This window comes from Vitis riparia, chromosome 16, assembly GCF_004353265.1.
Source record: "Vitis riparia cultivar Riparia Gloire de Montpellier isolate 1030 chromosome 16, EGFV_Vit.rip_1.0, whole genome shotgun sequence".
NCBI lineage: Eukaryota > Viridiplantae > Streptophyta > Magnoliopsida > Vitales > Vitaceae > Vitis > Vitis riparia.
The window spans coordinates 106,388-122,796 of record NC_048446.1 but is presented as its reverse complement, the minus strand read 5'-3'; the positions used below and the strand labels follow the sequence as shown (position 1 = coordinate 122,796).

The following is a 16,409-nucleotide window of genomic DNA, read 5'->3' as shown; positions in this document are numbered from 1 at the left end:
TTTTGAAAACTATTTTTACAGTCTTAAACCTTTTCGTTTAATAGGGCATAGGGCATAGGGCATTCATAACATTCTCTTTCTATATTAAGATTCATACTAAACCATGAAAACCACCTCTTAACACCCAATCATAAAAACGCCTTGACAAAACTAGACCTCAATTGATTTCTATGTCAATCTTTTACTCTCTTTTTAGACAAAAAATGGAATAAAAAAAAACTTGATATAAATTGATTTCTATGCCAAACACAGAATGCCTTGCACATATATCATCATCAAAGAAGCACATTTTAACTATTCATCATTATAGTAGACATGCCAAGTATCAACTGTCCAGGTTTAAATATAGACTGGATTGATGAAGTAAAAAGCCTGGATAACCAGAGAGTCATTCAATCTCAATCTGTTGCGGTACTTCTTCTGGTTTGGACCCTTCATCATCAATTTCTTCCTCTGAGATCCCAGATGCCTCCACAGTCCTTGTTACCCATTCCTTGAGTGGATCTTCATTCAAATCAAGCCTCAAAAGACCTGCAAACATCCCACCTGCAAAGGCAACTGGTTCCTGGAGTGACAGCAATAAAAAAATTCAGATTAAATGCATTTACTGAAAACAAAGAAACTAGGTTGTAATACACTGAAAAATTCATAACGAATTCCTTGTAAACAAATTACTTTAAGGAGCATGTCGTAGGCAAATGGTTAAAGAGATTCACTTTCTACAGAGTCGGCATCACTCAGCACTTTTTAGACTATAACCTTCTCATCAATACTCTATTGTTCAGTCATTAGAATGAAGAAACACCAAAAAACATGATAGAAACAGAATTTGATAGTCTCTGATTCAAACAATTTTCAAGGCAAATATGTCAGAAATACTCTTATGATTACATTCTTTACTATGATCCATGCAATGTATCAGAACCATGAATCCATGGTAGTGACAACTACTCTAATCCTAATTCCCAATTCAAGTGATGAATTTTGGAAGATCCTGAATCAATTTGGTACTGGAGAGAAGATACAATGATTAGACTCCCTAAAATCAGGATCGAAGCTATTAACAATGATGCGCCGTGCAAGCGCCCTTGGACAAGACATCAGTCATCAGATATAAATAGGTCTAAAGCAAAATCTTGCCAATTTGCCCATGCTAACCTAAATGCAGTTGTTATCAGTCAACTTCACGATCCTACAAGTACAACAACCCATCTTATTCTTCAATAGACAACATGGGAGCTTATTGAGTGAAAGACAATATGTAACTTCCCTGTCCTCCTGAGATTCCCTCATCAAAAAGCACCAGGAAAAATTTCAAGATGATCCTAGATGGGTGAAGTGGATAGAGGAAAAAATAATTGTCCACTTTATGCAGCGAGTAAGCAGTTTCTCAAGGCTGATGATGAGGACTATCAGAGTTTCTTCAAAAAGGGTACACTATAAAAGGAATTTATTTTGTTGTGGTGATAGACACTAAAAATTGAATAACTGAAGAATTAAAAGAAACTAAAGAAATGAGAGTTGATGACACCCAAAGCCCTATTCAATCAAATAGATCACTAACATTCAGCCTTGTTAAGCTTAAAAAGACTGACATGTTGCAACTTAAGCCCAGCCATATACTCTTGGACCAAATGTGGATATGGGATTGTGGTGGACATCATGGAGGATGCTGCAATGCTTAATCTTTCATTGATGGTAAGAAGTATCTTCTTTCATGTGCGAAGGACAAGAAACCTTTAAAATTGGACAAGAGTTTAGTCGTTATTCAGTAGACATAATGACATTTCCACTTCATACTCTTGTTTCTACTTATAATGGACACCATCAGTCTGTGAACCTACTCATACATGATCAACCCAAGAGCCAGAGTCAAAAAGTAGCATTTAAAAGAATCAATTAATCTCCCTGGCATTTCCACAAAAACTTATCCTTATGTTAGAATCACCTTGCATATACAAACCACACACTCTTTTCATTCTATTAAATTCTTTTTTTTGGATAGATAAAGAATCAAATTGTATTAAAAAGAGCTGCCAAAAGAGTGACCCAAAGTACACAAGAAACAGACATCCTTCCACCACCAATGCTTAAATAGGAGAAAAATACCAAAAGAATTAGAGCCTCAACAAGTGCCCAACCAATCAAAGAGGCTCACTAAAGTCAAAGGACAATCATCTATAAACAATTTAGTCTTTGGCCAAAGAAATCAAACAAAATCACTTTTCAGCCTTTGGAATGAAAACACCTCATCATTGAACGAAAATCTGTTCCTTACTTTCAAACCATCCAGAACAAGCATAGAGGGCTTGCACTCTAAACCTTCTTGCCTTTTTTGCTCACAAAAGAACCATGACACCCCAATAGTGTCTCTATAACTGACGAGGAAAGCACCCAAGACATCTCAAAAAGTGCAAAAAGCAGCTCCCGTAAAACCCTTGTCTTTTCACAGTGGAGATGCAATTGATCAATAGATTCTTCATTCTATTAAATTCTTTGATTTACTTATTGAGAAAATAATAATTCTGAGTTTCATTGCCACATTTAAAGGGGTAGCCTCCCTATAAAATGGTGCTAAAATCAGCAGACTGATGAAATTGGTTACTTTAGGAGAATAACTCTGGTTAAGGAGCTTTCTCAAATGGCCTAAAACAGAGAGAAAATCAAAATTTAATGAATAACTTTTTAATGATAGATGACCCGTTCTAGAAAAATAAGTCTGAAGTAAATGCATTTCACCAAAATCAAGAATTTTACAGGAGTTCCAGAGGTTTACCTGATGTGGATCCTTAAAATTGAATCAAAACAATTAGGGGGACTAGGCTTAAGCACCACAAAAAACTAATCTTATCATTCTTGAACTTTTTATTTTTGTGTATGCGGTACAATAATCCTGCTACGCTAGAAGAACATCCCAGAACGGACCTTCCTTTGAAAATAAAAAGCAAGCAATTTCCTTTTTTTAATTTGGGAAAATTTCTGCAACTTATTTTCATATAATTATATTATATGTCCCCATGCTCCTAGCCCAGTTGATAAAACTTATTCAAGACTCATTTCCCTGAGTCGCCCATCTCCCAAATGGATAACCTTTCAATTAACAAATACGAGGAGATTGAAGAACAACATCACAATTTGGAAGTTGAACAGTTATCAAAGGCAAAACCAAAGTGGGTCTATGCATTGAGACCTCCCAAGAAAAATTGATCAGGATTTTACAACTGACAGCACAAACCCATTTCAACAAATGGCAATGAGAGACAAAAAGACTCTAAATTTCCGCCAAACCCAACTAACAATTCATCCTCTTAACTGAAAAAAAGTTGATCATGATTTGCAAAAACAGCAAAACACCCATCTCTCAAATGGCAATGGAAAATTGAATAGCGTAAAATTCCACCAACCTAACTACCAATTCAGCTTCCAGAACTAAACCACTAAAAACAACGTCCAACCTCGACCCAATCCAACCCAATCCAAAACGATACAATACAATTTGATTAGAATCGAAAACATGGAGAATAATCAGCAACATCGATTCAGTCGAATATAATCTCCATATAGATTGATTAGAAAGTGAAAGCAGGGCAGAATTTGGGCATTACCTTAAGGGCTTGTTGGAGAATGGGATCAGAGAAGAAGGCATCAACACCAGAATTTCGAAAACAAGTGGTCTTCCATTTCCACTGTGGTAGTCTCACCAGATAACTGGTATGGTAAGTTGTAGAGAATTTTGGAGGGTGTGGAGTCACCAGCGCGGATGTGGGAGCGGGAGAGTTGAGAAAGAGGCGAGACATGACTAATGCCTATGCCTTTGCTGCTGCTCTTGCTCGTCCGTTGTGGTCCTTGATTTCATTTCATATCATTTTGCCATATATATCTCTCTCTCTTTTTTATTTTTTATTTTTATTTTTATTTTTTTACAATCACTGAAATGCACCTCTATATTGCAAAATGTATTCAATGAAATGCAAACTTCATCCATCCAATTAAGAAAATTTTGGTATCTTCAAGGCTAATTATTAGAATTTTAGTGTCGGTTTGGATGCATTTTCTAAATAAACTGTTGGAGACTTGCATTAAAAAAAAAAAAAAAATTGAAATATCTAACAAATTTTATTATTTCAAAATTTTAAATTTCTATTTTTTTTTAAAGATATAAGGTAAAATTTCTATTTTTTTTAATAAAATGTTTTTTTTATATATAAAAGTTTCTAATTAAAAAAAAAAAAAAAAAAACAGGAAGCGTGGATGGAGATTTTGTTAGTAAAAAATCAATTTAATAAATGGGATCGTTGTAGGTTAGGGACCCAAAACTAATTAATAATTTATTTTCACTAGGACTATGGGGCCTTGGAGTTAGTTGAATCCATTTTTGGCCAAAAATATAAGAGTTTTTAGAGGCATAAAATGTAGTTAAAGGGGATATCTTCATCTATCTATGAATGTACATTGTGCGGTTTAGGGCAAAAAGGCCCCACTATTTATTTTTTTTCAATTTTTTTATATCTTTTTATTATTTATTTTTTAAAGCTTTAATCGAAAAAGAGTGCCATTTGCAATGATATTTTTAGTTTCATCAAAAAGGGAAAAAGAAAATGTTGGCCATGTTTGACTATATTTTCGGATAATTGTTTTTAAATTTAGGAATAAAAAATAATTTTTTAGTATTTTATAAAAATAAGGGTGGTTGACAATTGTTTTTAAAAATAAAAAACTTATTTCTATAAGTTGATTTTAAAAATAACTTTTGGGTTTGTAAAAATATTATAAATTTAATTTATATAATATTAATTAAATTTAATTTATATCATAAATAAATAATTTTTAGTAAAATATGAATAATAATATTATAATAAAATCATATATTATATATTTTTTTTATAAAAAATATAATTGAGGAGATAAGTGCTTACCGCTTTACTAAAAGCTTAAGCTGATAGTATAAAATGCAACTTTATTTCCTTATCTCGTAGTAACACAAAGTCTCGCATCTATACGTGCTAGGAGCAATCATGAGGGGCTTCGCAATGCATACGTGGCTTGTCGGTAGACTAGGCAGTCATGCATCGATGCCATGTGTGGGGCCTACCCATAACAATGAATCCATAGGTGGATTGATGCATCCCATAATGCTAACAATATATTGGAAACATAAGGATACAAATATCTTTGTAAATTTTTTATTAAAAATGAATAATAATATTTTATTTAAAATGAATAATGAGTAAAATTTAATTTTTCACATATAAATGAGCCATTTTTTTATATTATATGTACATATTTAATACTCAATTACAAACTATGAAACCAAAGTTTAGTTAATCTTGATTTTGATGATAACAAAACAAGGTTTATAACTAATGATTATATTTCAAGTGTGATTAGGCAAGACGATTTCTAAAGTGGCAATTACAAAGACAAATCAAGCCAAGGAGAAATAGTGAAAAAGAAGACCACCTCAAAGAGAAGTGTTTTTAAAGACCCAAGTTTCATAAGATCTCTTTGTAAGGTTGTTGGTGTACTAGGATTTTCATGCATTACATTCTTTACTTACGCACCAAAATCATCTAAGAGTTATTTTGTTATAAATATTTTAAAAATTGGATGATTTCATATTTTCAACTAAAACCTTGTATTAAATGTTTTTCAAACTTGTTTTAAAAGGTTTTAAGTTGAAAAAGTTGGTTGTTGAGCCAAAAATGGCTCAACCAGTTGAATTAGATAAGGAACCGGTCGACCGCTAGCTCAACCTGTTGAGGTCTGGGTCGACCCCCAAATCAACCGGTCGAGGTCCAGGTCGACCCTCAGCTCAATCGGACGAGGTTTGGGTCGACCCCCAACTCAACCGGTCGACCCCTACCTTGACCGGTCGAACTCCCAAAGACTAGTTTGACTTTTTTCTTCTATAAAAAGGCTCCAATCTTCATTGTTTCATAAGCTTAACCTTCTCAAACCTTTCTTGAATATATTTGAGCATTGGAAAAGTGTTTTTGAGTGCACCATTGTTCTAAAACTTGTATATCTTTAGTGCATCATTCAATTATAGTTTTCTTGTATCATTTGAGCTCAAAGTTTTTGTACTAGGATTTTATGAGATCATTTATTTGTAAATCTTTGAGAGGAAGTTTCTCAAGTGTGGGGCATCACTTGAGGGGTTGTTCAAGAGTGGGATATTTATTGAGAATTGTAAAGAGTGCTTGGAGCTAAAAGTCCAACAGGGTGGATTGGAATTATAATCTAATTGTATTGCTTAAAGGCTTGGTTTGAAAGCCTTGAATTAGTGGAACCTCAAGCTTGGGATTGAAGCTAGAGGAGAGTGGATGTAGGCCGGGTTGTGCCGAACCACTATAAAATCTTGTGTTTGCATCATCTCTTCTCTACTCTTTTAATTTATATACAATTGTCTTTATATTATTTATTATATACTTATATATAATTGTCTTTTACATTCACATAATTTAAATTTACAAAAAGAGACCTTCACCCTATTCACCTCCCTTATAGGGTGGGTGATTACCATAGGTTGGATTAGCTTATTTTTTCTAACACAAACATAATATTCTTAAATGTTTTGATTTAATGTGCAATTAATTGGATTGGCTTTTTGAATTTCAAATTATTCTCAAAATCAAAAGATTCATTAAAAAATTTAAATTATTGATTTTGTCTCACTCAATTCATAATCTATTTATCTAGTGAAAATTTTTAAAAAATAGTTGTGTAGAAACGATAAGTAATTACTCATGATTGATCTATTTTTTTTTTTAATAATTAGATATATTTTTTAAGTTTTAAATTATTTTTAACAATTTTTAAATCCAATAATAAATTCAATGCAAAAAGCTTCCTGATTTAAATTCCACTTTTTAGTAAGAAAATTTATAAAAATATAATTATGTGTAGAAAAGAAATAATAAAGTTGTAGTGAATTAATTTTAATTCATAAATTTATGATATAAATGAGTTTATTATTTGAGTTTCAAATTATTTTTAAAATTATTAACTTGTTAATGAATCTAACACATCAAGTCTTGTTTAATTTGAAGTTTTTTTCCAAGTGAAAAAATAAAAAAAATAATGATTTTATGTAGAAAAAAATATAGTTGTTTTGAACCAAATTTTGTTCATAAATTTATGGTATTAATTAATTTATTATTTGAGTTTAAATTATTTTTAAAAATTATTAGACTTGTTAATGAATCTAAAGTATTAAGTTTTGTTTAATTTGATTTTTATTTGTTTAGTGAAAAAAGATTGTAAAAGCATGTTATATATAAAAAAGAAACTAACCAAATTATTTAAAATAAAATTTAATTTTTAACTTTATAATATTATTGAGTTTGAATTGTTAGTACAAATTAAATTAGTTTTTGAGTTTCAATTATTTTCTATGATTAATAAATTTTATATATGAAGTATAGTTTGATTTGGAATTAATTTGCTTAATAAAATGCTTTAGAAAAGTTAACAAAAATTTAGAAAATCATGTGTAATTTAAAGGAAGAATTTAATTGAAGATTTTTGGCATTGACATTAATTCGGAGAGAGATAAAAAAAAATGATATAATATTTAATTTTATTTAATTTTATCATTCTTTGAAAGCTCTTTATCTTTTCTTTTTATTTTTAAAAATTGATGAAAACAACTTTTATTTATTATTTATTTCACTGTGTTTTAAAAACTTGAAATAGAGAACAATGACAAACACTTTAATGAATTTTTTTAAAACAATTTTTTATTTTTAAAAACAAAAAACCATTTTTAATTGTACGACCATATAAACTTCCCAATGTTTTGAAGGATTATAAGTATTATTAGTGCTTTTAAGCATTTTAAAAATAAGTTTGAGAAAGATATTATCATTAATATACTTTTTCTATAAAAAAAAAAAATAGAAAATGTGAAAATATATTTTTTAAGCATTTTGTAAATGTTTATGGTAGTATGGTTTTCAGTATGTATTGTATCGAAGCTTTATAAAGGAAAAAAGAAAAAAAATAAAGTATGCCATATTATCACACCGAAACTCCAAAAGGATTTTGAAAAATATTTTTTGAGAATGATTTTTAGAAATAATTTTTAAACACAAAATTCTAATTGAGAAGCTTTTTTCATTTTATTTTTAATGAATATTATTATATATTTATAGATTATAAAAAAGTTTTTAGGGTATTTCTTATATTTTTAATTTACAAAAACACAAATTGAACATAGTTTTGGTTAACTAGAAATGATGAAAAGGATTGACCAAATTAGGTCCCGAAGCACCTGAGGCTCATTAATTGACTTGTATTTAAGCCTCAAGGACTTGATATTCCCACTGACTAATTAAGTTATAACTAGTCCTACGTGAAATGAAATGTAAATGTAAATGAAATGTAATAGTTTATTGGTTGGAATGCTATCATTTTCTTCTCACAAATGTGTTGCAAAGGTTATATTCTCTCTCTATATAAGGTAAGTAGATCAGCCCCTAAATCCTAATATTTGCCTTAAAAGTACTCCCCTTTTAAAAGCACTTTCTTTATTCTGAGTCGACGTTTGATTCCTTATTCCATCCCATATCTTGAAAGATTTTCCTCTATTTGATAATTGATATCTCAATGATCCTCTTCCTTTCTTTCTAACCATCATTTCTGGCCTGTTCCTAGAAATTGAACCATCAAGTTTGGGTGGATGGTGGATCCCTTCATCATCATATCTTTCTTTTCAGCTATCTCTTTTTGTAGGTTTGTGGTCACCCTTTTCTTTTGTCTCTAAAGTCAAGGTTGAGTGAATATAAACTGTAATTTTGTGGATGTTGGATATTCATGAAAGGTATAAATTAACCTTTAAAAGAGAAATAATATTACGCTTAGTTCTAGATATCAATTTCTATAGATAGATGGGGTTGATCTTGTAATACAAGTTATTAATTAATAATCCATTTTAATTGAAAACTAACAAGGATAATAAATATTATCTACTCAAATATATTTTTTAGTTCTTCACATAAGATTGGAGAAAGGTTAAAAAAAAAAAATGATTGAATTTAAGCTTGTTTTTATTTTTTTTAATGGGCTCTTTAGAAGGATGTCCTCTTCACTATTTCATTCAACAAATTTTAAAAGAAAATATGAAATAAATAAATAAATACATTATACTCAGAATCCGTTTGATAATAATTTTAAAAAGTATTTTTAACTTAAAAAAATATTTTGGATAAAAACACTATTAAATGCACTTAAATCAATTTTATTAATTCATTTAATTTCATTCTTATTAGAAATGCCTTTTTTATTTTGAGAAATTTTGTATACAACTCAAAATATGGACTCTACAAGACTATAATTAAAAATTTTCATTCATCATAATCGTAATTATTAGTTAATATTTGAAGTTTATTTGCAAGTGATTTTAGAATGGATAGAAGTGTTTTCTACGGTTGGGTATTTGTTTTTTCAAATTAAGAGTTTGAGAAAATTTAAAACATAATATCCAATTTTTATGAAAATATTTGTAATAGAAGAATCATGATGAATAAAAATAAAACAGATTAAAAGCAGTTTTATGAGAAATATGGGGAATGTATAAGTGCATGTTTTAAAAAAAGAGGAATGATTGCATCAAGTTGGGTTAGATTTATGTCACTGATTACATCAAGTTGCCGACACATGTCTTTAAAAATGAGGAATAAGGTAGGAATGAACACCTCGCAGCCTTGGCCTTAGCCGAAGTCAAGGGTTGCGTTGGTCAATACATAAGAAGTGGAGGCCTTGGTTGACAAGAAACATGTTATATCCTCATTCTTGGTTTTATTAATGAGAAATTTTTGTGGTACTTAGAGCTATCATGCCTTCAAAATTTTGAACATTTAATATTTCATAAGTGGGAATTCATTTTCTTAAATCAGAGGATGACCCTTTATTAATATCACAAACTTCATCCTAGAAAAATTGAAGCAACACCGAATTAAAATGTAGTGTCCTAGAAAGGCTCAACCACTCAATCCCAAACCAAATCTCAGCTAAATCTTCATAGTATTGCATTCACATGCACATTTCAACATCTACCAACCGTTCATTTTTTACACTTTAAATATTCTCAAAGAGGGGTCATGTTAAATGAAGGCTAGGGTCCATTTGCTCCTACATGGTTGGAATTGAGATTTTGTGAGATGCCATGCCATGTTATATTTTCATTCTAATTAACCCACTAGATTAATTTAAATTGAGTTCGCTTCTATTTAACTAATGAGTGTGAGTATTGGAGTTACCTAAAATTAATCTTATAACACTCAAAGAGGAGAACAAAAAGAAGTTGGATTAATTGCATATAGTGTACACGCATGCCCCATCATTTTAAAAGGAATGTTTATTAGAATATTTAGAATTAAGATCTCAACCACATACATACATACATATGTGTATACATATATATGTATATATATATAAAACAATGGATTAATTTGAAGATATGAATTTTAAATTGAAATTACAAGGCAAAATTAAGGAGCATGTGATGGAGGACAGGAGACAAGCTGGCAGAGTGTGAGTTAATGGATGAGGAAGGCTGAAATTCAGGGCCATTCTTTTGGCCTGAAAACTAGGTACCCACCACACCTAGGGTTTCTTCAAGCTCATCCCTGGCATCTTTGACCCCCTTTTAGTGGCTCCATAACCACATGAATCACGGCTCACCTCCCTATTTCTCTCTTCTTCACAACTTTGCCCCTAACCCACCATCTTCCCACTTTTGATTTTCTCATATCTTACAAGGGTAAATCAGTAACAAATACATGTATATCATGATGTCCTTCTAGGGCCAAAAACCCAGTCTAAATCTCGAGCTAACAACTGGTCAAACTACTAGTGTATATCTCCCCTACCTCCCAACCTCTTATTATAATATTATATATATAAAAAAAGCGAGTGAAGTATATTCTAATCTTTAATTATACATGCGTTTGTGGTAGTGGGCATCTCTTAAAATTGAAGATGACTCACCTATTTTTATGCTTTTGAAACTTAATTTGGACCATATATAAAAGAGATGTATTGGAGTATTACCATCGCGGTACTGCACCCATAAGGTTGGAATATTTAGCTCTAGTTTGAACTCAAGTTTCAAGTGGAAAGCCACGTTTGAAGGTTCAACATTAGGTTCTTCTCCTATCTCCTTTTCTTCTGCAACAAAAGAGAGGTATCATACATCCATTTTCTGAATGATGAAATTGATTCTTCTTAAACATTCAAAGATATAAATGTGGAGCAGAATCATGAATGTTTGCATTTCTTGAACCCTTTCTATGGAGATTTCAAAAGTATATATGATATGCTCAAAAGTGCCACATTGTTTTGCTGCAGTGACATATGTATTTTTTATCTTCAACAGGTGCAAATCCATGGTGAAAGTTAATGCGTATCATGTGGAAACTGAATCATATATATCATGACTAGTACTATATATTCTCAGGGTACGCGTGTGGTGTCGGGGAAGCTTCATAAAAGTGATTCTCTCCTTTAAAAATAGTATTGTATACAGTTGGACAACTCCTAGAGTATGGTGTCTATCTCCTTAAACAAATGCTCCACTTATTTTTATATATGCTCGTAACAACTTGAAAGTGAAATGGTGACTTACAACTAAATTCAGATCCATGTTTAATATTCAAACATTTAAAGTTTACAAGACGTGGCCCTGCTGAATCCTGGAGATGAGTTAGTCTGGTCAATGAGAAGAAGCCCTTTTGCACCAATCATTTTATCATTTTCTTAATCCATGTTTGTAATGATCAGACTCACAGCTTAATTAATTGGGTTTATCTCTGTATGGGTATATATATAGAGGGGATGATGAGTTGTTCTCTTGCAGGTTTCAGCAGATTATCTAAGCTAGAAAATGAGAGAAATGTATTGGGGTTGGTCTGTAGTGGCAGCCACCCTCTTGTTCATTTGGTTTGCTGCCAAGTTTGTGATCAACAAGAAGAAGAATGTGGGCGGAGAAAGATCATCAGTAGTGTACAAAATGCCGCCGGGGAGTAGAGGTTGGCCTTTGATCGGCCATAGCTTAAGTTGGTACAACTCGGTTGCAGGTCCTCATCCTCCTCGCTTTGTTCACCAGCAGGCTCTAAAGTATGGAGCGGATGAATTTAGTAGGGATTATATTTTGTTTTGTGCATGTATATATATACAAGTGCTGATCTCGTTGAATAAATTAAATCTCTTTTGTAACAGGTTTGGGAAGATATTTTCTTGTAGTCTGTTTGGTAAATGGGCAGTTGTGTCTGCAGACTCGGGCTTTAACAGATTCATCATGCAAAATGAAGGCAAATTGTTCCAGTCCAGTTACCCGAAATCTTTCAGAGATTTGGTTGGGAAAAATGGGGTGATTACAGTGCAAGGAGAGCAACAAAGGAAACTGCATAGCATCGCATCCAATATGATGCGGTTGGAGAAGCTTAAGTTTCATTTTTTGAAGGATATTCAAATGATTATGCTGCAAACCTTGGGCAATTTTGCTAACAATCAAGTTATTCTCCTTCAGGATGTTTGCAGAAAGGCAAGTCCAATCAGTCTGAGTAGGAGGTAATTTAATTTTATTGGGTTTAGTATGTATGAGAGTCTGATACTTAAATTATTGTGCAGGTGGCCATTAACCTGATGGTGAATCAACTGCTGGGTGTGTCTACTGAGTCTGAAATCAACCAAATGGCTCAACTGTTCTCTGATTTCGTTGATGGGTGTCTCTCTATTCCAATCAACTTTCCGGGTTTCGCTTTCCACACTGCCATGAAGGTGCATGATCCGGCTTTCTCTCCGTTCACACCATCTATTCATTTGATTCAACTGTACATTTAAACAAAAGTGCTACAATAAATGACCAAATTCATGTCAATTAAACATTTCATTTCGTTTATTTTTATGTTAGTATATATGAAAAATGCATTTCTGAGCTGTATATATGCTAAAATTAACAGGCAAGGGAGGCTATAATAAGCAAAATCAACAGGATAATACACATGCGCCGACAGCAAAACTTATCTTCGAAAGAAGGTGATGGTGTGCTTGGAAGACTAATAGAGGAAGAAAGCTTGGGTGATGATGCAGTAGCTGACTTCATTATCAATCTTCTGTTTGCTGGGAATGAAACAACAGCTAAAACCATGCTCTTTGCTGTTTATTTCCTCACTCACTGCCCTAGGGCAATGAAGCAACTACTGGTAATTATGTGTCCAATACATTAATTATCTCTTAAGAGTATATATATAGAATAACCGAATAAGCCACAGTTTGTTTTTGGCTTTTTGCTACTGATCGGTATCTTGATATCTATGTATGGTCTTACAATTTGAACAGGATGAGCACTGTAGTATAAGGAGCAGGCCTATCAATGGAGAAGAAGAGCTACTGACATGGCAAGATTATAAAGCAATGCCTTTCACTCAATGTGTAAGTCATCATATATAATGCTGCTAGCTAGCTAGCTAGGTTTTCCATTACAGCCCAGATTAATTTCATTGAAGAAAGCTGAGGTAGATATGGAATTAATAACAATGTTGGGAAAACAGGTGATTGATGAAACACTTAGACTTGGGGGCATTGCAATATGGTTGATGAGGGAGACAAAAGAAGATGTTAAATACCAAGGTATGTATAATTCCACCACAAGTGCTTATAATGAAGAAGAAAATGAATTAATGGGTTATAATAGATGTATTGGGTTGAATTGGCAGATTATGTGATTCCCAAAGGGTGCTTTGTGGTACCCTTTCTTTCAGCAGTGCATTTGGATGAGAATATATACAAGGGAGCTCTCTCCTTCAATCCTTGGAGATGGATGGAACCTGAAAATCAAGTACATTCATTCATTCATTCAACCTTTTCTTTCTAGTTTTTTTTCTTCGACCACTTTATAGATACCTTTTGTGTTATTCTAATAACTCAAAAAAAAAAAAAAAATGAATGAAGGAAAAAAGAAATTGGAGGAGCAGTCCATTATACAGTCCTTTTGGAGGAGGGGCTAGATTTTGTCCAGGAGCAGAGTTGGCTCGTCTTCAAATTGCACTCTTTCTCCACTACTTTGTTACCACTTACAGGTCCTTCCTCTTTCTCTCTACCATTACACAACAGACAACACCCCCTTTCTGTAATTTTATTTAATCAACTTTTTAAATTCCAAATATTTTGGGAATATTGATTCAGGTGGAGGCAGATGAAGGAAGATAGGATGTCATTTTTCCCATCTGCTCGTTTAGTGAATGGCTTCCAAATTTGCTTAACCAGAAGCAGCTGCCAAGTTTGAGATATTTTCATTTTCTCTTTTTTATTATTTCACTGTCACTGTCACTGCATCCCATGTGTATATTATTTTGAAATTAAGGCTTTGTCTCTCATACAAAAATGTCTATATGGTTATTGAATTTAATAATTTATATATTGTGCATATGTACCTTATTTATTATCATTACCATTATCATCATGTTTAGTTTTCTTTTTATGGTAATGACTTTTAACTATTTGAATGACCTATAAATTCTCTTTTAAATCACTCAAATAATTTGGCAACCCAAGTCCACTTTCTTAGAAAAAAAAAATTATGGGAAGAAAATCACGTTTAATCATCTAACAAGAAATATTTTTGCATTGATGAATACTTATTAATCATCTAACAAGAAAATCATTCAAATAATTTGGCAACCTAAGTCCACTTTCTTAGAAAAAAAAATTATGGGAAGAAAATCACGTTTAATCATCTAACAAGAAATATTTTTGCATTGATGAATACTTATTAAATCTAAACTTTATTTGATTGATTTTTCAGTAAAACACAAGTCTTTAATGAAAATTAGTCTAAAATAGTCATAAAATTAATTTAAACCAATTTATTTAGATAATTGGGAGTGTAAGTAAAGTTAATTCAAAGAAAAGGTTTATAGAAACGAGACTTTGTAAGTTACAAATGAATTAAACCAAGCTAAACTAATGTTTATTTTTTTAAACTTAATATTAAATACAATTTACTTTTAGTCTTTAGTGTTTGTTTTTAAAGTCTTTTTTTAACTTTTAACTTATTTATCAATATTTTTAATTAAATAGAAAAAGTAAAAATGTTTTACTTTTTAACCTAAAAAGTTAACTAATTCACATTTATGATCCCTAACCCTCACACTCAACTTTTATTGTGAAAAATAAGATAACTTAATATTTAATACTATAAAGTTGTTTTTAGATTTAAATTAAATTAAGTTCTATTTAGATTTAAATAAAAAAACAAATATCATCCAGGTGTACCTCTTTTTGAGGCAGGTTTGGATTAAATCAATAAATTGACTCAACTTGAAAGTAAATAAGTTGGGCTAACTTAAAGCAATATTTAGGACATCAAAATGAAAATCTTTAGGCTGATCATTGATAAACTTATTTAGCAATACCTTGATGAAAGGATGGAAGAGTCTCTAAATATTTTACTAAAATTGTTAGACTCGTTGAAAGTAATTCTAATTCAATTTTAAACCTTGTCAACTATTAGAGGCAGTTTATGCACAATCCAACTATGCCTACGGTGGAGTGCTATAATTGAAATGTTACTAGATGATAGATTAACAAGGAAAGAATTGAAATGTTACTCGATGATAAGATTAACAAGGAAAGAAGGAAAGGTTAAGAACTTTAAGGCTTATAACTTTAACTTTTATTTTTTATATTTTAACATTCGAATATATGCTAGTTTGGTTTAATACTATCAAATCCATTATTTTCAACATGAAAACTGAATGGACTAGATTGACTTTCACTATTTTTCAAATTGAATAAAAATTTTTGTAATAAAGAATTTGCTTGATCATAGTTTTAAAAGGTGCAAGACACACCTAAAGTGCCAAAGTATCCTATACTTAGCCACAAGGCGTAACACAAGATGTGAGTCTGAGTGAAGTGAAACCTGACTTAGTATGCATATTAATTTTATAAAATATGATCCAAAATCCAATCCAATGAATAAAAAAGCTGAGATTCCAAACATTTAAAAGAAACATTTAACAAAAAAGAGTAATGAAATTATATAAATTTCAATATATAATTAAAATTTTCAAAAACAAAAGTATTTAAAAATATAAAGTAAAGTAAACAAGACACGCCTCTTCAACAAGATACATGTTTTGTCAAGTAAGGTGCTATACTTAGGGGGTGGTTGCACCTTGAGCCTAGTCTCATGGACTTAATATTTTCCTAAGCTCGTGCGATACTTAAACAAATCAAGACACTTGATCTTGCTAAGCCAGTCTTACTCCCAATGCTTAACTTGTTAGGTTAAGATGCTTATGACTTGGAAGTTTTAGAAGACGTAGTAAGCAACTCTTAAAGAATGAAAACTCTTATTGCTCAAAGGAATATTTACAAGTACTTTGAGAACTCACTTGTTTGGT

The 16,409-nt window shown here is 31.3% G+C and overlaps 2 protein-coding genes across 5 annotated transcripts; one reads left to right on the top strand and one right to left on the bottom strand.

Moving 5' to 3' along the window:
* Positions 1 to 234: 234 nt before the first annotated feature.
* LOC117933058 (UPF0426 protein At1g28150, chloroplastic) lies at positions 235 to 3,839 on the bottom strand. The gene is made up of 2 exons (XM_034854421.1): positions 3,606 to 3,839; positions 235 to 565 (listed from the first exon to the last, which is right to left on the bottom strand). The coding sequence occupies exons 1-2, from the start codon at positions 3,795 to 3,797 to the stop codon at positions 389 to 391; spliced, it is 369 nt and encodes a 122-aa protein (XP_034710312.1). The 5' UTR covers positions 3,798 to 3,839; the 3' UTR covers positions 235 to 388.
* Positions 3,840 to 11,081: 7,242 nt separating this feature from the next.
* On the top strand, positions 11,082 to 14,449 carry LOC117933484 (abietadienol/abietadienal oxidase). 4 transcript variants are annotated; one of them, XM_034854860.1, is made up of 11 exons: positions 11,082 to 11,185; positions 11,378 to 11,459; positions 11,858 to 12,117; positions 12,220 to 12,544; positions 12,631 to 12,780; positions 12,963 to 13,205; positions 13,342 to 13,434; positions 13,554 to 13,632; positions 13,719 to 13,840; positions 13,954 to 14,081; positions 14,188 to 14,449. In XM_034854860.1, the coding sequence occupies exons 3-11, from the start codon at positions 11,885 to 11,887 to the stop codon at positions 14,285 to 14,287; spliced, it is 1,473 nt and encodes a 490-aa protein (XP_034710751.1). In that variant the 5' UTR covers positions 11,082 to 11,185; positions 11,378 to 11,459; positions 11,858 to 11,884; the 3' UTR covers positions 14,288 to 14,449. The 4 variants fall into 4 exon arrangements, with proteins under 4 accessions (XP_034710751.1, XP_034710753.1, XP_034710755.1 ...); XM_034854862.1 differs by having other exon boundaries at positions 11,094 to 11,459; XM_034854864.1 differs by lacking the exons at positions 11,082 to 11,185; positions 11,378 to 11,459 and adding an exon at positions 11,527 to 11,770.
* The last annotated feature ends 1,960 nt before the right edge of the window (positions 14,450 to 16,409 follow it).